Genomic DNA, 24300 nt, shown 5'->3' on the forward strand with positions numbered 1-24300 from the left:
GCATACACAATCACTTCAGAAGAGCACAAATAAAGCGTTTGCCTGTGATGTTTCTTTTTAAGCCAGCCGAAAGACATAGAAGAGAGTGAAAGTCTTGCAAATCGTTCTATTTATTTACTTACTTAGTTCTTTTTTTTTTTTTTTGAGACGAAGTTTTGCACCGTTGCCCAGGCTGGAGTGCAGTGCTGCGATCTCAGCTCACTGTGACCTCCACCTTCTGGGTTCAAGTGATTCCCCTGCCTCAGCCTCCCAAGGAGCTGGGATTACAGGCTCCTGCCACCATGCCTGCCAACTTTTTGTATTTTTAGTAGAGACGGGGTTTCACCATGTGTGGTCAGGCTGGTCTTGAATTCCTGACCTCAAGTGATCTGCTCACCTCAGCCTTCCAAAGTACGGGGATTTCAGGGGTGAGCCACTATGCCCGGCCTTGCTCTTGCAAATCTAACAAATAATATTTGAACCCCTCTACAGTGATTGCAAACCACAACAGCCTCAGAGATTTCATGAATAAATGGATATCCAAGATGGCATGTACTTCCGATTGTTTCAAAAGTGAGTATTTAACAGTGAGAAAATGAAGTTATTCAATTCTCAAGAAAGTTTTGAGTCTTTCTGCAATTTTCAGGAGATAGACAAGAAATTCCTGCCTGGTATAAAGCTATATATATATATATAATGTGTGTGTATGTGTGTGAAAAAGAAAAGAAAATAGAGATAAGTGTAAAAGATAATAAAATAAATACTCCCATACCCAAAACCCTATTTCTTTTTTCTTTTTTTTTTCTTTTTTTTTTTTTTTGAGACAGGCTTTTGCTTTGTCACCCAGGCTAGAGTACGTGGTGCGATCCTAGGTCATGGCAGCTTCGAACACCTGGGTTCAAGCAATCCTCCTACCTCAGCTTCCCAAGGAGCAAGTAACTGGGACTACATATGTATGCCACCATGCCTGGCTACATTTTTTATTTTCTGTAAAGATGGAGTCTCACTGTGTTACCAGGCTGGTCTCAAACTCTTGGCCCAAGTGATCCTCCCAAAGGTCTGGAATTACAGATATGAGCCACTGTGCTCTGCCTCAATACCAACATGTAACTATAAATATTTTGCTTTTTCTTCAGATCTTTTTTAAAGAAATGATTCAAGTTGAAATTCTTTCTTTTCTAATCACACCCTGATCGTCATCCTCCCAAACACCCAGTAATGGATCCAGTCCATGCTCTGTAACTACATATGTTATATATATTGTCCAGAAAAGATAGGTATTGTTGTTTTGTATGCTTATGAAAATTATATTGATACTGTATTTAATATTTTGCAGCATTTGTTATTCAACATTGTTTTATGATTGCCTCAGGTTGATTCATGTAGATCTAAGTTACTCATTTTAAGAGCTGTTTTGTATATTAACATATAACTATATCACCATTTTAAAATTCATTCCTGGAAAAATGAGAATATTGGTTGTGTCTTAGCTCAGGCTGCGATAACAAAATGCCATAAACTGGATAACTTAACAACAGAAATTTATTTCTCACGGCATTTCTCTGAACATTGAAAGTCTGAGATCAAGGTGCCAGTATGGTTGGGTTTTGGTGCGAGCCCACTTTTAGGTTGCAGACTACTGACATCTCATTTTATCCTCACAGGGTGGAAAGACAGCAGGAGAGTTATCAGGGGGTCCCTTTTTTAAGGGTACTAATCTCATTCATGAGGCCTCCACTGTCACTGTCTCATGACCGTGTCCATAGGCTCTGCCTCCTAATATCACCGTGGAGATTGGATTTCAACATACGCGTTTGAGGAGGACACACACATTCAGCATTTAACATTCTGCTCCTGGCTCTCCACAGTTCATGTCTTCACATGAAGAATACATTATTTCCATCCCAGTAGCCTCAAAAGTCTTAACTTGTTCTAGCATTGGTTCTCAAGTCTAAAGTCCAAAGTCTTATCTAACTATCATATAAATCAGATATGAGTGATTCTCAAGATGTCATTCATTCAGAGACAGAACTCCTCTCCAGCTATGAACATGTAAAACCAAATATTAACTTGGTGCCAAAGTAATTGTGATTTTTGCCACTTTTAATGGCAAAAAACACAATTACTTTTGCACCAACCTAATAAGTTGTGTACCTCCGAACTACAGTAGTGGGACAGATGTAGAATAGATATTCCCATTTCAGAAGCAAAGGAATAGGAAACAAGAAAAGAGTGACAGCTTTTAAGTAAGTCCAAAACCTAGGAAGTCAAACTCCATATCTCAGGGCTGGAGAATAATCCTCTTGTGCTTGATGCCGTGCACCAGGCCCACTGGGGCAGAGGTCCCATTTTCCAGACCCAGTAGACTTGAGATATTGCTGTGCACCTCTGCCAAATTTGGGTCTCAATCCCAGGGTTCTGCTGGGCAGGCACCAAACCTCCACAGCTCCTCCCAGTCCTACCCCCACGCCTTTGACTGGAGGTAATCTAACTTGTTGAAAATGAGGCAATTCTTCCTCCACCCTTTGCAACATGGGATGAAGCCCTGATGATCTCTGAATCACTTTTTTGTGGTCATTCTTCCCTTGTCTTGAAGAATAGATCATGTTTGCAGCTGAAAAGTTTTATGGTCTTCCCTGTAAAATCCAAAAAGTCTGACAACATTTCTTCATTCCTTCCCATATCCTTCCCATTCAGTTCAAACTGGCAGTTTTCCTGCTGAGGTAGCTAATTCAGTCCATGCTTCACACCATACTAATCTCCTTATCAAATGGTGGTTTGGTAATACTCTTAGTGTTCTCTTTTAAACATGCTTTCTCATTTTGTGCAATATGGATTGGCTGAGAATTTTCCAAGCTCATAAATTCTAGTTTCTTGTTGTTTGATAAGTCCCTCTTCATATCATTTCTCTCTTCTCCATTTTACTAAACAGTCAGGAGGAACAAAGCCACGCCTTCAATACTTTGCTTAGAAATATCCTCAGCTAAATATCCGACTTCATTGCTCATGAGTCCCAACTTCCACAAAACACTAATAATACGAACAAAATTCAGCCAAGTTGTTTGCTGCTTAATAACGAGAATTGCCTGTTCTCCATTGCACAAGATGGAGAAAAGGACAGTGAAATTTACAGTGTTAATGAGGATAATAACATGCTTTTACTGCAGTCTGAGAATTCATCAAAATGGCCTTCACTATCCATGTTTCTACTAACACTCTGTCCATGATTACATATGTATTTTCTTTAAGAGGATGGAAGCTTTCTCTACAGCTCTTCTCTTTCCTTTCTGAGCCCTAACCAAATCACCTTTAAAAGTCCCTTCATGACAATCTTGGCTTCTTCTAGATGTACTTCACAACTCTTGGTTAGTTCCGAAGCTGCTTTCACATTTTTAGGTATTTGTTATAGCAGCACCCCACTTCTTAGTACCAATTTCTATCTTAGTTTGGGCTGCTATAATAAAATACCATATATAGGTGGCTTATCAATAAGAGATATTTATTTTTCACAGTTCTGGAGGCTGGAAAGTTCAAGATCAAGTTGATGGCCTATTTGGTGTCTGATGAGGGCCTGCTTGCTGGTTGCAGATGACTATCTTCTTTCCATGTCCTCACATGGAGAGAAGAAGAACCAGCTCTCTGGCCTCTTCCTATAAGAGTACTAATCCCATTCGTAAGGGCTCTGCTCTTGTGACCTAATTACCTCTGAAAGGCCCTACTGCCAAATATCATTACATTTGGGATTACATTTCAGCATATGAATTTGAGGGGGACATAAACATTCAGTCCATAACAGATTGTTTCCAATTTAAGGTATTAAATATACTGTAATTAGTGTCTTCATATACAGGTTTGAGTTTCTCCAGTGTATAAATATAAAAATGGAATTTGTCATAGGTGATGTGTATCGTGAACTAAATGTAGTCAATATTGTTCTTCAAAGTGATTTCTCAATGTATATTCCTACCATTAATGTGAGGAGTTTTTAATTTACCCAAATACTCTTCCAAAATTGATATTGTGTGACTTTTAACTGTGGAAAATTTGGATGTGGAATACTTTTAATCCACATTTCTCTGTTTAATAGTTCTGAGCATCTATTCATTTAATTTGCAGTATTTATATTTTCCTCTTTTATGAACTGCCTCCAAATTTGTTTGCCAATTTTCTATTAGGTTTTATGTTGTTAAATTGCAGTCTGTTACTTATTATTATGGATAATATTCCTTTGTATCTTCCAGTATGATTCTCTATTTTCCTTTTATTTATGGTTTCCTTATTTGCTCAAAAGTTTTTAATAAACTAAACTATATAAAAAAACCTTTTCCTTTTGAGCTTGATCTTGTAGTAAGAAATCCTTTTCTGCTCTGAAGCTATAGTCTACATTTTTATGACAGTTTTAGAATTTGTAACTTTTTTAATTCATTTTTTGAGTTTATTTTTGCATGTATTATCACTTGGAGGTGTAATTTTTTATATATAAGTGCAAATATCTCAAAACCATTTTTGAGTAGTCTGTCATTCCTAAATGATAAAGATGCATGCTCTAATTTAAACCAGGATTGCATAAATGCCTGAGAAACCTCAGCTCTCTGAGAGTTTTATTATTTTGATCTACGTATCTGTTCCCATGCTATTGCCTAATTATTATGATTCTATATTATTAATAGAACAAATACTCCCACTTATTTTTATTTTCAGACATGTCTTGGTTGTACTTTGCCCTTCAATCTTCCATATAAGTTTTAGAATTCATTTCTTAAGTTCCATGAATGATTCAATTAGGATTTTTACTGCAATCACATTGAATTCATAAAATAATTTAAGATAGTTAAGATTTTGGTCTTCCCACTTGAGAAAATAACCTAACTCTGTATTCAGGTCTTATTTTATGTTTTTTGATAAAGTTTTGTAGTATTCCTATAAAGTTCTTATACAACTTTTGTTATAAATATTACCAGTTACTGTTTTGGTTTTGCTATTGATTTGAACTATGCCTTTATTTCTCTTATATATTCAAATTCGTTATTGCTAGCATATTAGAAGTATATGATATTTTAAAGCTTAAACTGACATTCCTCTTGAGCTCCCTCTGATACTTATCTGCTGAATCTCTTGGAATTTTTATGTAAATAACCATATCATTTGTAAATAGTAAAATTTGTGTTTCCTTTTCCAATATTTATTTTTTTCTAATTTTGATGCATTGGCTGCAAAATTAATAATTTTGAATGTTGGGTATATAGACTTTATTGTTTTCTTCTTATCATTAATAGGAATGCTGTAAAATTCACCATTCTACAAATATTTGTGTACCTAGTATGTGCCAAGCATTTCTACAACAATGAATGAAACAACAAACGTATCTACCTTCATCAAATGTATTGCCTACTTGGTTAGACAAACAGGTAAAACTTGTAGTATGACTATTGGTGATACGTTATATGGAGATAAGTTAAACGGGAAAAGGTAACAGGCCATACTGGGGATGGGGTGAGGGAGTTCATTTTTAAATAAGACGGTCATGAAGGTTTCAAGGAGAATGTAACATTTCAGTAAATACTTGAAGGAGTGAAACCCTAAGTGTGGAACAAGTACAAAGGTCTTGACGCGTAATTTGTACCAAGCATGGCTGAGGAGCAGCAAAGAGGCCATTGTGATTGAAACAGAGAACAAGAGGCAGAGAAAAGGAGATGCATTCAGGGGAGTAACAAAAAAGCAGACTGTAAGAACTTCACTCTGAATAAGATAGTAAGCCCCTGGAAGATTTGGATTGGATTTGAATGGAAGAGTCTTTGCTGAAATTATCTAACTTAGGTTTGAAAGGCTCATACTGGCTGCTGTCTTGAGAAGAGAATAAAATGGAATTGTAATAGAAGGAGACAGGAAGTGGTAGAAACAGAAGATGGGTGGGAGATACCAGTTTAGAAGTCTTACATTTGCTGATCTGCTGATGTGACATCTAAATGGAATAGAGGAGTCAAGGATGAGTCCAGGGTTTTTTGGTGTGAATAATGAGAAGGATGAGGCTTTCATTCACTAAAATTGGGAAAACTGTGGGAAGAACACTTTTTTGGGAAAAGATAATGAGGGCAGATTAGAGCATGTTAAGTTTGAGAAAGCCAAGTGAAGATATTGAGTAGGTAGTTGGATATATGCATCCTGAATTCAGGAAAATTATCTTCACTGGGCATGTAAATTTGAGGATTTTGTACAGAAAGCTGGTAGACCCAAAAAAGTCTCAATGAGTTCATAAAAGAAGTGATAGAGAAGAAAGAACACTGTGGCCATTCAAAATTTGGAATCGAGGAAGATGAAAAGGAAACAAGGAAGTAGACTGCGAAGAAATGATGAGAAAGACAGGTGAGTGTGGTGCCCAGGAGGCAAGAGAAGAAAGTATTTCAAAGAGGGTGGAGTTAAAATAGTCAGTTTGGACTAATATAGACAAAGTATCATAGTTGGGTAGCTTAAAAACAACATAAATTTGTTTCTCACAGTTTTGGTGGCTGGGAAGTCCAAGATCAAGTTGGTGGCTTCTTTGGTGTCTGGTGAGGGCCTGCTTCCTAGTTGTAGAAGATTGTCTTTCTGTATCCTCACATGGTGGGGAAAAGCAATCCAGTTCTCTGGCCTCTTCTTATAAGGGCACTAATCCCATACATGAGAGCTCAACTATCATGAGCTAATTACCTCCCAAAGGCCCCAGCTTTTAATACCATCACAATGGGGGTTTGGAGTTCAACAAATAGATTTTGGAGGGGCAACTTCAGTCCATTGTAGTGTAAAATGCTGTTGGCCCAGAAGGAGATGGCAAAATAACTGTGGGACTTAATAATATGGGGACATTGAGATGTCTACAAAATCTGTTTCATTAGAGGGTTAGGGCAGTCCACTCATTTTCATAATTGATGTAATCTTAAATTTCATTATTGAGTGTATCTAAACAGAAACGTACTTTTATTTTAGCCAGGTCATTAAGTTCAGCATCCTATTTTACCAATTTCAGTTCTGTTTCTTATATTCTACTCCTTCCCTCTAATTTTGTTTTCTTCTGACTGAAGTAGGTTCCAGCAAATATTTGAGTAATCTACTCAGTGAGTTTATCAGAAATAATCTTCACTCTTGAATTTTTATTTAGCTGCATATAAAATTGTAGGATGATTATTATTACTCAGCACTTGGAACACATTACTCCATTGCCCACCGTCTTCAGCATCTAATATTGCTCATGGAAAGTCCACGGTCAATCAAAGTATTACTTGTGTGTGGGTAATTCAGCTTTTGTCTTTATCGTCTAGATGTGTTTTTACTATTTTGTGTATAAGTGTAGATTTATTTTTATTTTTATTCATTCTACTCAGCATGTGGCATACTCCTTTATATGAGGCTTTGTTCTGTTTTGTTTTCTTCCAATTGTAGGGAGTTCTTGGCCAATTTTCCTTAAAATATTATGACTTTCCTGACAATCCATTATATCTCCCCTTATGAAGAAAATCTTGTTGGGTGTATATTGGGACCTTTCAATGTTACTGGTCTACTTATCTCAATTCTCTTTTCATGTTTTAGCTTTTTATCACTCTTTGCTGAATTCTGAGTATATTCCTTGGCACCATCTTTGGGATTGTTTGGGAAAGAGCTGATTATGTGTAAATCTTTTAATAGCTATTTGTGTTTGTTTTTACATTCCCATTATGTCTTTTCTTATTTCGTATTTGCCAATTTTTGTTTTATAATTTATTTTATTTTATTATTTGTTTTTAATTGACAAATAATAATTGTACATATTCATGGGGTACATAATGATGTTCCAGTACATAAAATGTAGAGTGATAAGGTCAGGGTCATTAGCATATTCATCATCTCAAACATTTATCATTATTCTGTTGGGAATTTTCTATATCCTCCTTCCAGCTATTTGAAACTATATATTATTGTTGACTTTAGTCATCCTACAGTGATGTAGAACACTAGAACTTATTCCTCCTATCTAGCTGCCATTTTATATCCCTTAAAAAATGTGTCCATATCCCTCCTTTACTCCTACCCTTCGCCGCCTCTGGTATGCTATGCCCTTCTTTTTACTTCTATGAAATCAATGTTTTTTAAACTTCTACATATGAGTGAGAATATGTGGTATTTAACTTTCTGTTCCTTGCTTATTTCACTTAATATAATGTCTTCCAGTTCCATCCCTGTTGCTGTGAATGACAGGGTTTCATTCTTTGTAATGGCTAAATTAGTATTCCATGATGTATGTATACCGCATTTTCTTTATTCATTAATCTAATTTTGGACACCTCGGTTTTGGACACCTTGACTATCGTGAATAGTGCTGCAATAAACCTGGAGGTGCAAATATCCAAAAGGCATCCAAATTGGAAAAGGGGAAGTCAGATATGTTTTCTAATTTATTGTTCTCCCATTTAAATTGTATTCTTTTCTTTATCACATTGTTTATCTTAAATATATGTTTGTTAAACTAATTTTAGGTGATTCTGTTATTACCACTTGATCAGGAACATATTAATCTCCTAATTGTTGGGTTGGTTATCTGTTTTCTGGTGTTAATGTGGATTTTTGCTTTCAGGTAACACACTGAGTGGGAGACGTATTTCTTACTGTCACTTACTCTTCATAATATAATGCTTTTCATTTGTTTCCACTAATCCCCTTAAGACCCTTAGTCTTGAAGCAGCTCTTTTATCAGTATCTCAGGATTCCCTGCCATCTGGCAGTGATTTTGGAAAATTCCCTGACGCAGTCACTGAACAAATAAGCTGATTGGCTGAAGTCTAATGTGGATGGCTTTTTCTACATCCTACCCTTTCTGCAGCTAGGTATTACTGAATAGCAGAAATTATTTTTTCAGTACTTTTTTGTGAATGGCACAATCACAGCCCCTGATTTTATGTGGGCAACCTGGAATCAGACTCCCACTCCTCCTAGGGGAGCATCCGACACCTCACTGGAGTGTGGGACCTTTGCCCGCTTCTGTTTCAATATCCGAATTGCAGAATGACTGTGGCTTTAGACCCCATTTACCTACCACTGTGGTTCTCTGCTCTGTTTCTGGTTGAAAAATGTGATTATCTGGTTTTCAAGAACACAGTATTTTTTAAAGTGTTTATCATTGTATTCAGAACTGAAAATATCATTTTAAAATAACGAGCTCATAATGCCAGAATAACCTGAAGCACTTTATAGTTTTAATAAGTACTGCTCTCAGCCACACATTTGACAATATATGTGTATGATTTACATACATGACATATTTATGAAAAACATCATTCAGTAGATTGCATTACTTTTTCTAAGAGTTCATGCTAAATTTGATACCACTCTAAGATGAAACTTTTTATTTTAATCCTCAACACAGTCTTAGATCAGGATTGGTCCTATAAATAGGTAGCAACTCATTTGGCCTTATTTGTAAGATCACAGATAAGACACTCTGTATCCCAATATTTATTTTATCTGCCATGATATATAAATTCCACCAGAGTAATTCCCCTGAATTTGATGACTTTTATTTTCCCCCGAGTCTCCATTAAATAACAATAAATTTGGGGGATGGAGGAAGAGAAGCTAATGCCTTTCCAACACTGACACCTAACAGAAAATAAGGCCCTTTGGTAATGTTATTAAGGTTAGGCCTCTGGAGGATGAGTCAAAAGTGCCAAAAAGGATATTGAGTGTTTCAAAGGAAGTGAGAGGGGGCCAAGAATAAACTTGATCTTCCTCATACTCTTATATAGTTAGAAACCATGCAACAATCATTTGTAAAGCTCAGTTTATCTTACTGTAAACATTAGTGGAAAAACGAGTTACATATACCCTCTATAATCACTGAATGGTGTCCATAAAAAAGGTAGACTTAATCATTCTTGAGTAAAGAAGGAAGTTAAAAATAAATTTTCAAACCTTATCATATTTACTTTACCAACAATCTTGATTACATGGCAACTTTGTTGCTATAATTTTATGCAGCAGATCATGGTAGATGTTCCTCCCCAAAGTTTTTAGTACATTCTTCTAAAAAGCTTTCCCGAGAATTTTTAGTTTGACTTCTCAAGCTTCCTTGTTTTACCTTTTCTTAAATTATCTCCCTCCTCCCTTAGTGAAATGAGCCTTCCTTCAACATAGGTAACTTATCCTTATTGCTTTTTTCATACCCAATTTTTGTTTTTTTTTAATCTCTTTCAGCCAATTGGGTCCTGAAGTAGCTGAAATGCGAAAAAGGCAGCAGTCCCAAAATGAAGGAACACCTGCTGTGTCTCAAGCGCCTGGAAACCAGAGGCCCAACAACACCTGTTGCTTTTGTTGGTGCTGTTGTTGCAGCTGCTCCTGGTATGTCATGTTACCTGTAGGATGCCACACCTAGGCTTGGCAGGCACTAGCGTGAACAGGCATGCCAAATCTCAGAACTGTAGAAACTTCTCAACATGTCTTTTTTTGTTCTTTCTTTGCAAGTAGGACTTATTGAAGTCTATCATTGGTTTAATGCAAACACTTCCACAAAGAAAATATATATTTCCCCCAAATCTACATTTAAATTGATAATAAGGTAAAAAAAAAAAAAAAAAGAGGTATGTGTTTTATATCATGTTTTTCTCCATTCATGCTTCTTAAAGATTTGGGTGAAAATAAGATTTTAGTTACATAGGTATTTATCAATAACCAATATTCTCCAATGTTACAGTCAAGAACATTAAAATAACATCTAGTAACACTGCATGTAGTATTGAATGTGTGTATGTGTTTTTTTTTTTTTTAGTTCTCTGCTGCTACTTGATAGGGTGTTGAGCTTTCAACTGCATGACCAGATAACTGTAAGTCAGGGTAACAACCTCTGCCCAGAATTCCTGCCAATAAGGACAGAGAGAAAAGAGTCACTCACTCACAACCACCTATCTAAAAGGTCAGTGGCTGTGCTTGGAATGAAGTCCAACTCAGTTCATTGAAAAATCCTGAAATTAGAGCCAGAGAACCTACTTCCCATTGCAGTGTTATCACTGGCAGGCTCTGGGACATCTTGCAAACTCATAATCTCTTTGTTCTTTGATTTCCTCATTGGCAAAAAGATGAAGAATTAGACAAGCTAATTCCCAAGGGGCCGTCTAGTGCTAAACGCCCATGACCCAGGGAACTCAGAGAACCTGCTCGGGTTCCAGATTCATAAAGTACCTAACATTTATGCAGGTGAGATTCTTCAAGGGGATGCTAGACTTTTTGAACCATACATTTTGGGGTCTTTTAAAAGCCAGTTTACAAGTGGATCTTCTAGCCCAACAGTGGTCTTCTGGGTCTCCCCAGACTAATTCAGAACCTAAAGAAAGGCACCTATGTTGGCGTCATCTCTCTGTGTATTATCTCTACAGTTTCCCAATATATATTGAGGTTTTTTTTCTTTTGATATGGCAAAACGTTGTATCATTGGGGCCAAAATAGAAGGTAAAGAAGGCTGTACTAGAGTGGTACCTTGGTGATGAACAAGCTCCATCCACTCTAGAAAACTCCAGTTCCAGAAAAACATCAGATATTGCAGTAATCTGGAAAGCTTAAGTAGTTTTTATAAATATCAATATTGCTTCCCAGATGATGATTCTTTGTTACAGAAAGTCATACTGTATTAGTCCATTTTTATACTGCTATAAAGAAGTACCCGAGACTGGGTAATTTATAAAGAAAAAGAGGTTTAGTGGACTCACAGATCCACAGGGCTGGGCAGGCCTCATAATCATGGCAGAAGGAAAAGGAGGATCAAAGGCACATCTTACATGGTGGCAGGCAAGAGTGCATGTGCAGGGGAACTGCCCTTTATGAAACCATCAGAACTCATGAGATTTATCCACTGTCATGAGGACAGCATGGGAAAAAACCATCCCCATGATTCAGTTACTTCCCACCGCATCCTTCCCATGACAGATGGGATTGTGAGAGCTACAATTCAAATGGGATTTGGGTGGGGACACAGCCAAATCACATCATATACATAATTAGTTTTATTTCATTCTTAAGCCTTAATAATTTAAGACAGAGGAAACAGAGTTTGAGATGAAGTAAATATTTCAGTCATAGTTGTGTAAATCTTTTTCTGTGTCATGCCTAAAGAGATTATCTAGCTCTGGTCTTAATCTGTGAAGTACCATGTAGTGACTTACTATAGTGGTTCTGAAGTCAGACTGCCGGACTTCAAATCTTATCCTCACCCATCTCTATCTGCATGACCTTCAGCAAGTTAGTTAAATGCCAGTAATAAAAATCCCTGCCTCATAAGGTCATTGTAAAATTAAATGAGATAAAATACATAACAAGCCGAGAACAGTGTCTGACACATAGTAAGCATTTAATAAGAGTTAGCTCCCTGGGCTATGGGACACTTCATATTGAAAAATAAAGATCACTTTAAAGAAGAAATGGCTTGAAATAATGTTTTAAAAAAAGATCAGTTTGTAGCTATAACATAAAAATTATCTTGGAAAAGAAAGCTATTTTATTTTAAGTTCTGTATAAAACATCACCAATATATTGTTACACAAGGTTGAAGAATAGACTTCTATTGCTCATTTGCACTATACCAGGTTCCTGTAATCAGTATATAATTTTCCTTAGCTGCCAAAACTTATTTCTGAATTGCTTTGAGATTAAAACACCAGAACAGATAGAATACTGAAGTTTCTTTGTGCTATATATATTAGCTGCCATATAAATATTTAGTGAGATTTGCTTTTATCAGTTTTTAAAGGATGTATTAAATAACAGAACATTTAACATTAACACATGAGCATGAGATTATTGCAGTACACAGACAATGGCTGAAGAAAAAAATAGCTTTTGGAAGCTGCATCAACTCTCTACACCTCTAGAGTGGATCCCCAAACATTGGGTACATTGGCTCCATGCTCTGTTAGCTCTAGTCTAGCAATACCCTTGTCAGGAACTGCATTTGTTGTCAATGAATATTGGATGCCTAAGTCTAGGCCATAAAATGTATAGTCTGTAAATTTACAAGTCCTTCTGTATATGATAAATGATAGATAATTTCTAATAATTATAAACCACTTGATTATTATGTATTTATTTATATTTGAGACAAAATCTGCTCTGTCATGCAGGCTTGATTGCTGTGGCAAAATCACAGCTCACTGCAAGCTCCAACTCCTGGGCTCAAATGATCCTCCCTCCTCTGCCTCCCCAGTAGCTGGGACTACAGGTGCATGCACCACACTTGGCTAATTTTTTTTTTTTTTTTTTTTTTTCAGTGGAGTCAGCGTCTTGCTATGTTGCTTGGGCTGGTCTTGAACTCCTGGGCTCAAGCAATCCTCATGCCTCAACCTCTCAAAGTGCTGGGATTTACAGGCATGAGCCACTGTGCCTGGCCACTTAATTTTTTTTTTAAAGGATAAAAGTTAAGGTTCCTTGAACTATGGATTTTAATTATGACTATATTGTCTTATTACAAATGAAAATGTCCTTTACCCATATGTTTTAAAGTACCATTATTTTGTACTTCAGGTTTATAAAAGAAAATTATAAAGGCTTTTGGAGTAAAAGAAAAGAAATAAATGTTCTTCAGATTTTCCAGGCTAGGTCAAAGGAGCAGAACAAAAGAAACACTAAAATGTAATTTAGGGACTAAAAAAAAATGTTAGAAATCAAAATATGAAGTAACTGTCATTCGTGAATGGGAGCAGTAGTCATGTGGCTGAATTTACTTCCTTTTAAGGAAATAAGAGTGGTAGGAAAATAAATTTCTATATCTAGTAATAAGTACAAATACTTCACCCTAAGCTTCATGTTATGGGTTTTTTAACAATGTTACATTTTCCTCAAATTTGCACTTCTCATTCATATTTCATCGTCAGCTCTTCTCTCATTTTTAAATTGATTCCTGTCTTTATAATATTACCATCACATTTTTGGAGGGGAGGATACAGACAGTGAGTACATAACTGCTGAATTGTTCCCCAGTTTCTTTGAAAATTCTAAACTGTTTAGACAGGCTTCATAGTGACTTAGACTGACCATTCTCTATCTCTGTCATAGAGGCACTTTCTCCCCCCTACATCAGTCTCTCTCCTTATCTCCTTTTTCTCCTCATAGCCCTTGCAATTAAAGAAGAGAAAACAGGAGGATGAGGTTTAGAACCATTAACATCCTTAAATACATAAGCAATGGATACCTAAATCCAGGGCATAAAATGGACAATCTATAAACATGCAAGACCCTCTATTCATGGGACTAAGCTAGGGTGAAGAGACCATTTTGTCAAGACCATTTGTCTGCAGGTTCAAGGTTGACACTGGCAAGTGGAATGTCTTGTTTCTTCAGATAGTAACCTTCTTCCTTTTTCTTTATAAGAAAGAAATCTTTGAAAGATACTGAAGGCTCCTCTCAAACTGCCTTCAGTCAGGACAGTGTGAAACAGTGAGGTTGTTCAGATGCTCACACATGAGATAACACATATAAAAATGCAGGGCAGACTAGAAACTGCTGTGTGCTTACAAAAAGGAGGGGCATCAAAAATGGCCACAGAGCTTTCAAAGTTTATTATGAGCTTGAAGCTCATTTTCAAATTGTCCTACGAACTCTCTTGCAACATCATTCAGAGGTTGCATTAAAATAACTCATGCTACTTTTTCACATGAAATCTTCAGGTACTAATTCCTCTTTTAATACTGGATGCTTCTGTGGGTGTCCCATCAAGCAAGACAGGGTTACCTGTGTAAAAATTAGAACTCCAGAGACCTCAGCTACCATCTCTCCAAAATGTTTACGTTGCCCTCTGCTTGGCACATCATGGTAGTGAGATGATGGCTGTGGGGAGGTGAAGAATGAAATATCACTGGCCATAGCCCCGGCTCCAGCTTGCAGTTACCAAGAGAATGGTTCTGTCTTTAGCTACTTTATAAATTAGACTTAGGTATAAGCTTTCATTTGAAAAAACAACAGCAACAACAATGTTTGGAAAATGTTGTATCTATTTTTACAGGTAAGGAAACTGATGGCTTGCTGATGTCGGTAGACCCATTAGGGTGTGAAGTGGAACTGAGATGCAAGCCTCTGAATGTCTAGTCCATTGTTTCGTTCATTTTAATGTGACACTTCCAAATTTTCATTTCCAGGTTTGATATGAGCCATTTCCAAATACACCTTTACCAGTTGAATTCACAATCTCATGCACTCCTGGGTATTGCCCACGAGATTTGGCCAACTGCACTGGACTCTTCTCAGGAGAGATTGGTCACAGACTGAATTTAGTAAATTAGCTAGCCTTTGGAAAGCTAAAATTGTCTCTCTTTTGGATACATTGGTTCCCAGAGTTTCCAGACCATGGGATGGATCTCACTAAGTAAATGTTAAGTACTTCATAAATATGCTTTGGACTGCCCCTCCCTCCATTTCTAACAAGTACCATGGCCTCTATAATTCAAAACAGTGCAAAAATAATGTCCTATTTTATCCTCTGATGCTGTCACACTTTAGCTCTCTGCCAAAGGAAATACTAAGATGCATGCTTTAAAAGTCAAAGGATATTTTTTGAAAGGAAAACAAAATCCATGCCTGCACCATGGTAAAGAAACCACTCCCTGGAAGTAAAACTCCTCACACATGCAAGGTGAATCATTTCATCTGAGGCACCAGGGAATACGTGGTTTCCTCTGTGCCTGTCACCCTCGGAGAGCTGATTCATCTCACATGGCAGAATATGTTATTCCTGCAGAGTAACTCACACTGCACAGGATTTCCAGAGTACTTGTAAACAGACCGTCATACGTACCACTTACAAAGAAGCAATACAGAAGTCTCCAGTTTGGAAACTCCATCTTGCCATGGCATGGGTACATTTCCTCAATGTCTTTATCAGTTATATCAACTTTACACAATCAAAAGATATCTATCAAAATGAACCCAAGTTTCTCAGGCCATATACACAAAACCAGAGGGGACAATAGGACTATGGACTGAATGAGAGTTAATGGTAGAAGGAGCCTCACTCTGGTGAAGAAATCCAGAGTCCCAAGAGGACAGGAGGAAGAAACTGTAGATAAAGAGGTGGCAGGTGCATTTGGTGACAGGGCTGTGCACGGTGAGATCTGCTGACCCCAGATACCCCAGTCAGCTTCAAGGTTCAGACCTGGACAAAAAATCCAAATTTCAATCAAAGCTGACTCACCCTACGTGGCAATGTGGTGAGGACTGTCTATGTCTGGATGGGCCAGGAGGTACCAGAGCTTCAGGGATGACCTTGGTAGTGGGCTGGTGCTGTTCATACCCTCTGCCCTAGAAAAGGCTGAACACATGAAAGGTCAGCGTTTGACTCACCAACCCACTGAACCATTTTTTATACGAGTGACACTCCTGTCTGCCCCATGTTTTCGTTTTTTAGGTTAATACCTTCAGTAAAAATTATAGTATGTAGATCTTGTGTTTGAATTCACAAAGCTCAATATTGGTCATTGCTGCCAGGCATTTTTGTAAACAGGTAACTGAAGTTTCATGCATCAAAATAGCAAAAAATGGGCCAGGCATAGTGACTTATGCCTGTAATCCCAGCCCTTTGGGAGGTTGAGGTGGGTGGATCATGAGGTCAGGAGTTCAAGACCAGCCTGACCAACATGGTGAAATCCCGTCTCTACTAAAAATACAAACATTAGCTGGTATGGTGGCGTGTCCCTCTAATCCCAGCTACTCAGGAGGCTAAGGCAGGAGAATCGCTTGAACCTGGGAGGCTGAGGCTGCAGTGAGCCAAGATCGCGCCACTGCACTCCAGCCTCGATTACAGAGAGAGACTCTGTCTCCAAAAAAATGAAAAATAAATAAATAAATAAATTATATATATATATGTATATGTATATAAATACATTTTGGCTTACATTATTTGATCAATATTAGTAGGCATTTAACATTTGTTGAATGGGTGATGGATTTGGATTTGCCATTTGAGCCTATTTTATGAAATATAAAACTTGTGTCACAGAAATTCTTTTCAAAATTACAGGCATATTCTCCCAGGTCACCAGATTATTTTATGCACCGTTTTCTTCATGCACGCGTGTGTGTGTGTGTGTGTGTGTTTTAAAAGTAGTAGTACTAATTAGTAGTACAGAGGGGCATGAATTTGGGTAGGGAGCACTAAATCTGTTTAGTATTTGTGGGATACAAAATCAAGAAGAACAAAATAGAAGACTAGTGAGATAGGCAGTGACAAATAATCAAATATCTTTTAAACCTCATTAAGGAGTTTACACCTTTTTAGAGATGGGAAGCAATTGAAGAGTTTTAAGTAAGGAGGGGACAAAGTCCATTTTATATTTTAAGTGTTCTCCTGAGGGAATGGAAAATGTTTGGAAGGAAAATACAAAAAGTAAGGGGGATGTTAGAGACTTTTATAATAGCCTTGGTGAGACATGGTGAGGCCCAACATAAGGAGACAATAAAAGGGATGGAGAGAAGTGCATTTTCAAGAAAAAATTAGGATATACTGCCAAGAATTAGTGATAGACGAGAAAGAGAAGGATGACTCCATATTGCTTGCATGAGTGGCTGGGTTGCTGGTGATCCCATCAAATGAGAGGACACTGCAATAGGAAGTTATTTAGGCCAAGGATACAAAGACGAGTTCAACTTGCTCTGATTGAGGTATCCAAGAGTTAGTTGTATAAATGAATTTGAAGCTTGCAAGGCAAGCATGGATGAAATATGACAATCTGGGACTCATCAGTTGCAAAAGATTAGAATGATTGGCCCTGGTGAGTATTCCAGGGTGAAAAGCAGGGAGCTACAGACAGAAACCTCAGGACGCACCACATTTAAAGAACAATGGAGGAGTGAGAGAGTTGCAAACACAGAACGTGGAGAAGAGGTGATGTGAGAAATGACATGCAAAATGCAGCAAGGGGCCCAGCACAGTGGCCCACAACTATAAACCTAGCACTTTGGGAGGACATGGCAGGAGGAAAGCTTGAACCCAGGAGTTCGAGACCAGCCGAGGCAGCATAGTGAGTCCCCATCTCTACAAAAAAATTTAAAAATTAGCCGAGTGTGGTAGTACACACCTGTAGTCCCAGCTACTCAGGAGAGTGATGTAGGAGGATGACTTGAGCCCAGGAGTTGAGGCTGCAGTGAGCCATGATCACATGACTGCACTCCAGCCTGAGTGAGACCCTGTCTCAGAGAAATAAAACACAGCAAGGGACTGTTACAGAAGCCAAGAGAATTGAGAGTTTCACAAAGGGAAGTCTGAGGTTGCACATATACCAGGGAAGTCCAATACAATAAGAATCATAAAACATTTTGTGATTTGACCAACTAGAGGGGCTTCTTGGTGAACTTTGAGAGAATCAAGCTTCTCTGTAAGATGTACAACAAGGAAGAACTTGGAGAAAGAAAAGCTCCTGACAGAGAAAATGAGTGAGCCCCTCTTTAAAGGCTCTGAGACCCCATATGCTCCTCCTTCAGGGTGAAGGTTTGCTTTGAGAGAAGTTGGAGTTTCCTTCCTGACTCATTCAAAGCAAATTATTCATTTTCCAAGGCAATATGAAATTCAGCCGTTCCAAATCCAGGTCAGCTTTATTAGCTACCTGCACAATATTTAAGAACTTCCTCCAGAAAATTCCAATCAATAATGCAAAAATGAGGTTGACTTCTTTGCTACCCTTATTTATAAAATTTCATAGTTGTGTTACACCTGATTACATTAAGTATTAGCCCTACTTTTGCTTCTCCCATTAAAATTCTTCATTATTTCTTATGGGCCTAACCTACCGTCTTTCATGGTCTAGGTGTGGTAGACCTATTACAATCTGCCTGCTACTTTAGCACATGATTCAAGAATTACTTGTTCTGTTTTTGTCAGATAAGAAAATCAAATTCACTTTTTGCGAAAATGAAATTGATTTTATAATTCTGCTGGACTGGGTGCTATAAATTATAGCATGTATAAATGCTATAAAATCCATATCTTTGTTTCAGATATTAATATATTATGTATTAATGTACATCTTTTTGCATGGAAACGTCTGTTCCTAAGTGAAACACAAATTTCTGTCACTGACACTTTGTGTATAAAGTGATATACTTTTTTTTTTTTTTTTGGAGAGAGAGAGTCTTGCTTTGTCACCCAGGCTGGAGTGCAGTGGTGCAGTCTTGGCCCACTGCAATCTCTGCCTGCCAGGTTCAAGCGGTTCTCTTGCCTCAGTCTCCCGAGTAACTGGGACTACAGGCGCACACCACCACACCTGGCTAATTTTTTTTTTTTGTATTTTTAGTGGAGACAGGGTTTCACCATGTTGGCCAGGCTAGTCTCAAACTCCTGACCTCAGGATCTGCCTGCCTCAGCCTCCCAAATTGCTGGGATTACAGGTGTGAGCCACTGCTCCCAGCCAAAGCAATATAGATTATTTAAAAATACAGAGCCATTTAATTGTCAATTCCATAGTAATAGTGGAACAGTAACTTCAAGTGTTTCATTCTAGAGGTAGTCTTGCCAGATTTGACAATTACACACAAATGCTAATGGCATGTCTTCCTCAGAAAGCTGACTTTTAAGAGGCTGTATGGGATAAGGAAAGACCAGTGGCACTGGAATTTTACAGACCTGGGTACATTCCAGTTTTATCACATGTAACTATGAAACCTTTGGCAAGTTACTTACTGAGTCTCAGTTTCTTCCTCAGTAAAATGAGATTACTAATGTACCTAAATTCCTGCATAATCCTTTATTGATAGGTATTATTTCTGTCCCTTTACAAGTCTCAGGCCCAGAGGAATTTACCAGTCTGTGTAGGATGTGGCTATTGCAGGCTTGGCAATGCTGTTTGCATGTTGTCAGTTAAAGTAGCAGATGCTGTTTCTTCAGTCTGTATCACTTCACCCTTTCTCCCCAACTCTCACATTAATCAACACAGGTATAAGTCAGGACAGCCCTGGAGCATGCACTGCACAGCCACAGGGCTTCCAGAGTGTTGTAACTTTTACATAGCCGGGTTTTGTTTCTCTACAGATCGAGATTGTTGTCTTCCATGGTGTCTGTTCCCAAGGAAGCCCCGCACATTCATCCCACACGCATTCACACACACACTAACTGGAAAATGCGAGGGAAACATGGATGGGTAGATGAATGAGCATTCCTGCCAGCTATCGGATATATTTCTGAATATTCACTAACAGGGTTTTAACTTTTCACTCTCCTTTTATGATAGGCACCCAGCCTTCTAAAGTCAGAAGCTTGAGCTCCAACTGAACTAATGCACTTGACACCGACGACTGCATGCTCTTTTAATAAGAGTAACACTGTTATTGCTCCTAACTAAACAGAAGTCCATCTGGCCTTTTCACATCTAAGATATTTGCTTTCCCGCTAAGGCATTCACTTAGTTATAAATTATAGGTAAAATTACAGTGGGTTGAAGGAATAGCTTAAAATAGGATTTTAATCAACATGAGAACTGAGGTGTAGAAGATTCTGATGATTGGCGTGTATTTTTTATTTTTATTTTGTTTTATTTTATTTTATTTTATTTAGATGAACTCTCACTCTGTAGCCCAAGCTGGAGTGCAGTGGTACCATCTCGGCTCACTGCAACCTCCACCTCTGGGACTCAAGCGATTCTCGTGCCTCAGTCTCCCAAGTAGCTGGGACTACACGTGCCCCAGCTAATTTTTTGTATTTTAGTAGAGACAGGGTTTTGCCATGTTGCCCAGGGAGATCTCGAACTCCTGAGCTCAGGTGATCTGTCCACCTCGGCCTCCCAAAGTGCTGGGATTATAGGCGTGAGCTACCACGCCTGGCCTGGCATGTGTTATGTATCTTTGTATTCAGACCTGTAATTCTCTTAATTTTAAGGAAAAATAAAGAAACTCTATGCTAAATAAGAAGCTTTGGTCATCTAATTGAACATAAACGTACAGAGTAGATTTCGATTTGCACCAGGTAATTACTTGTTAAATGAAGTTGGCATTCCAGATGAAATCAATGTGTGTCCATGAGCCGAAAATCCAGGGCTTGGGGTTTCAAATGAAAATTTAATATAGACAAAAAGAGGGAATTTTTGATACCCATCTTTTCGAACAGATGCATATATAGAAAGAAATTGGCAATGGAGAGAGAGAGAGAGAGAATCAGAGAATGAAGAAATTTGTCTTCAGTTTCCATGGGTCAAAAAAAGAAGTGAATGTTTACATATCACCCAAACTGGAATTGAAATAGAAATAGTGTGGAGAATCCATTCTCAGGATGGCTCTTTGAAAACATTTTAAATAAAAAATATTTCCTACCTGTTGGTAGTTAAAACCCTTTTCTAATTTATTTGTTCTAAGAATGTACGACCTAAGTTCCGTATTATCCCAGCATGAGACAGTGGAATGCAAAATGATTTCTTATTGGAAAGGATAATGACAATGATGATAACATTATGCCTGCCTGTTTTTAAGACTAAAGTATTCCTAAATCAAATGACTTTGGGCCGGGGTCTATTCAGAATATTTTGTAAATATCAAAAATGAAAAATGATTGCAGTTATGCAAACCTCCCAAGATTAAGTTTATCCTCTTCGATTTCGATTATTACACTCACTGAAAAACTGAATGACTCCTTTTAGATTCCTTAGAAAGATATAATTATCAAAACTCCTTAAGTGAATGAATAGATTCTTTTTCCAAATAAGGATATTTACCCGCAGAAATTTTTTTTCATTTTTTGCTTTCTTCTGACTTGGTTTAAATATTGTATTTATAAAGGTAACACAGCCATCTAGTGGACAGATACTTGATAGCTGATTATTTTACTTGAGTTTAAGTTCATGAAACAAAAGCTTAAGCCAAATGAAATACTTGTTTCATGACACACAGCACCTGATTACAAAATGCGGGGTGAGCCTTTAGAGGGGCAACATGGGGTATTTTTAGGCAAGTGTTTTATAACATTTCCAGACACAAATTTCTAACCACTGCCCCCATCTCCACATACCCCACTCAAAACCGTACTCTATTATAAAAATGTAGAAATGAAAGAGGTGAAGTTCAAATCATAGGTTTAACATTGAGTTTCTAGGTGTCTGAAATGTTGTATGTTATGTGGTTACCAGCCCATCTTCTGGTGTCTTTTTGGCTTGGGGTTTTAGTTTTTTGGGGGGGTGGATGGTCTTTTGTAAGCGAAACATCAGTTCTATTCTCCTTTCCTTGTTGCGCTCTCCCCAAGTTATCTTTGCTAGTGGAAGAAAGTCATACTTCCTAGGACGGCCCCCTCAGCCATAGCAACACCCTGTCTGCAGTCATTAGCGGTGTTACTTTTGTCCTTCCTCTTTCACACTTTGCTGTCAAAACCTTCTATAACAACTCCTTTTTGTTCATCTCAAATTCCAGGGAATTGAGAAGTTACTCTTCATCAAATTCTACTGCAAACTCAGGAGTCTGGGCAACAGCTCCTATGGAGTGATAGCTGTGGGATGATGCCTTAGAGAGGGCATTTATACTCAATGCACTGGATTGTACTAGGAGGTTTATTTTTCCAAACCTTAAAGAAAAATCATTTGTGTAAACAATTGCAATACCACAATTAACTCTTCTGTGTAAAGAGAAATGGCATTGTAGAGTGAAAATGAGCCTGAGACAGGAAGTCAGAAGATGTGAGTCCCAATCCTAGTTCTAATAAATTTGAGTTGTGGGTCCTGTGTAAGTCAACCCCGATAACTGTTTCCTTGTAAATGAAACAAGAATGACTAATAACAACTCCCCTGCTTACCTTCAAGGACCGTTGTGAGGAGGAAGAGACAAGGTAATGTATGAGGTTTTGTAATAATGGCAAAGGAAAAGTCTCTATTTACTCAGGTGGAAATAAAAAGCTCTTTGGTAAATTTGGAATCGGAATTTTAATGTGCAACCAACTTGCCCTTCCATTCAACTACGCATCTGTAATAATATGTGCCTTTTTGTCACAAGCTTTTATTTTTTGTTTCACATCCTTGTGAAGTAGGTCGTTGCCGTTATTCCTATTATGAATGGTGAAAACAAAGCATGGAAAGCTTACACCATCCTAAAGGAGGTGTATTCTACATTTGGAGTCCACCTCATCGTTTTCTTGGATAACACATACTTTGCTGCCTGTTTTAATCTCCTGGTCCAGCCCTGCAACATCTGATATGTCCATTCTGGTCTACATTTGTATCGTGCCCCTGCATGCTTTTATCCCCGCTCTGAATGAGATCGCCTTTGTCCAGGTCTCCATCTGGCAAACAACTGCCCATTTTCAACCCAATTTAATCATTACCTCTTCTGTGAAGCCTTTCTCAATTCTCTTATGGAAAAGCACAGGTACCATCAAGGGTGTCTAAGAAACCTCATATGCACAATTCTATCTGCATTCTTATCACAATGCCATGTGATGTTTATTTACCCGTCTGAGCTCCTCAGTAGCAGAGCCTTTGTCTTTTTCATCTTGTATGTCCAACCCAGGGAACATTGCATGAACCAGTATTTCTTACACATTAGTAAAGTATTGCTAACTCCTGTAGTATTTACTGTGATATCTTGAATGCTAAAATGAAATATTTAAAGAATCCTACCAACTCATTTTCAGAGCATAAAGGATGTTGATTTCATTTTTGCACCGGGAACTTTTAGGTAGAAGCTGTTAAATAAAAAGAAAAGATTGATGTCACAATGTGAGACTATTTCAATATTGAATAGACTGCTTTTACCAGAGACGGTAGTTCTCTCTTGGAGCCTTGATGTCACACTGTATGAAATTTAGACATCTTGTTGATTCTTCAGTTTAATTTTTCTGTAAATATATGTGGTTTCCTGACCAGCCTCTATCCCAGAGTTACCATGGCTACTGGTAAGTTTTCATCTTCTTTGCAACCATTTTAACAGTTTTTCTTAAGAACCAATTGTTTTCGTTACAATAGAAGACTGTCTTCCAAAACAGACCCTGCGCATATCCATGATGACAGATCAGTAGATAAACTCTATGATTGGCAGCAGGTAATGTTTTGTCTCACCCCACTATCCACACTCCCCTGTAAACAAACGAACAATCCACCCCCATAGAGGGGGGCGCATTTTCTTAAGTTCTGAAATGTCCCAAGTGTTTTTCCTCCCTTTTCAAAGTCACTGTTTAGAAAATCTCTGATGGGATTGTAAATGCTTATTTTAATATATTTGGCCAAGGATATTGGCACTTTTCTTCCATAAAGTATTTAAGGTTTGATCAGGACACCCGCAGTGAGCACTGTGTATGCGTTTAGTTCTCTTTGTGGCTTTTATTGCTTAAAATGTAGAAATGTTAGTTTTAAATGTTACATACATAAAAGTCGGTGGGGG

General features: G+C 37.8%; 1 protein-coding gene across 1 annotated transcript in view; it reads left to right on the top strand.

Annotated features, from left to right (window-relative positions):
* Positions 1 to 24300, top strand: part of RGS17 (regulator of G protein signaling 17) — a 119829-nt gene that overhangs the window by 75926 nt on the left and 19603 nt on the right. Inside the window, exon 2 of the mRNA XM_017871693.1 lies at positions 10180 to 10323. Coding sequence (XP_017727182.1) covers positions 10205 to 10323 — 119 coding nt within the window. The 5' untranslated portion in view covers positions 10180 to 10204. The remainder of the gene's footprint in view (positions 1 to 10179; positions 10324 to 24300) is intronic.

The sequence above is a fragment of the Rhinopithecus bieti genome, unplaced genomic scaffold (assembly GCF_001698545.2).
Source record: "Rhinopithecus bieti isolate Rb0 unplaced genomic scaffold, ASM169854v2 scaffold_6712, whole genome shotgun sequence".
Taxonomy (NCBI): domain Eukaryota; kingdom Metazoa; phylum Chordata; class Mammalia; order Primates; family Cercopithecidae; genus Rhinopithecus; species Rhinopithecus bieti.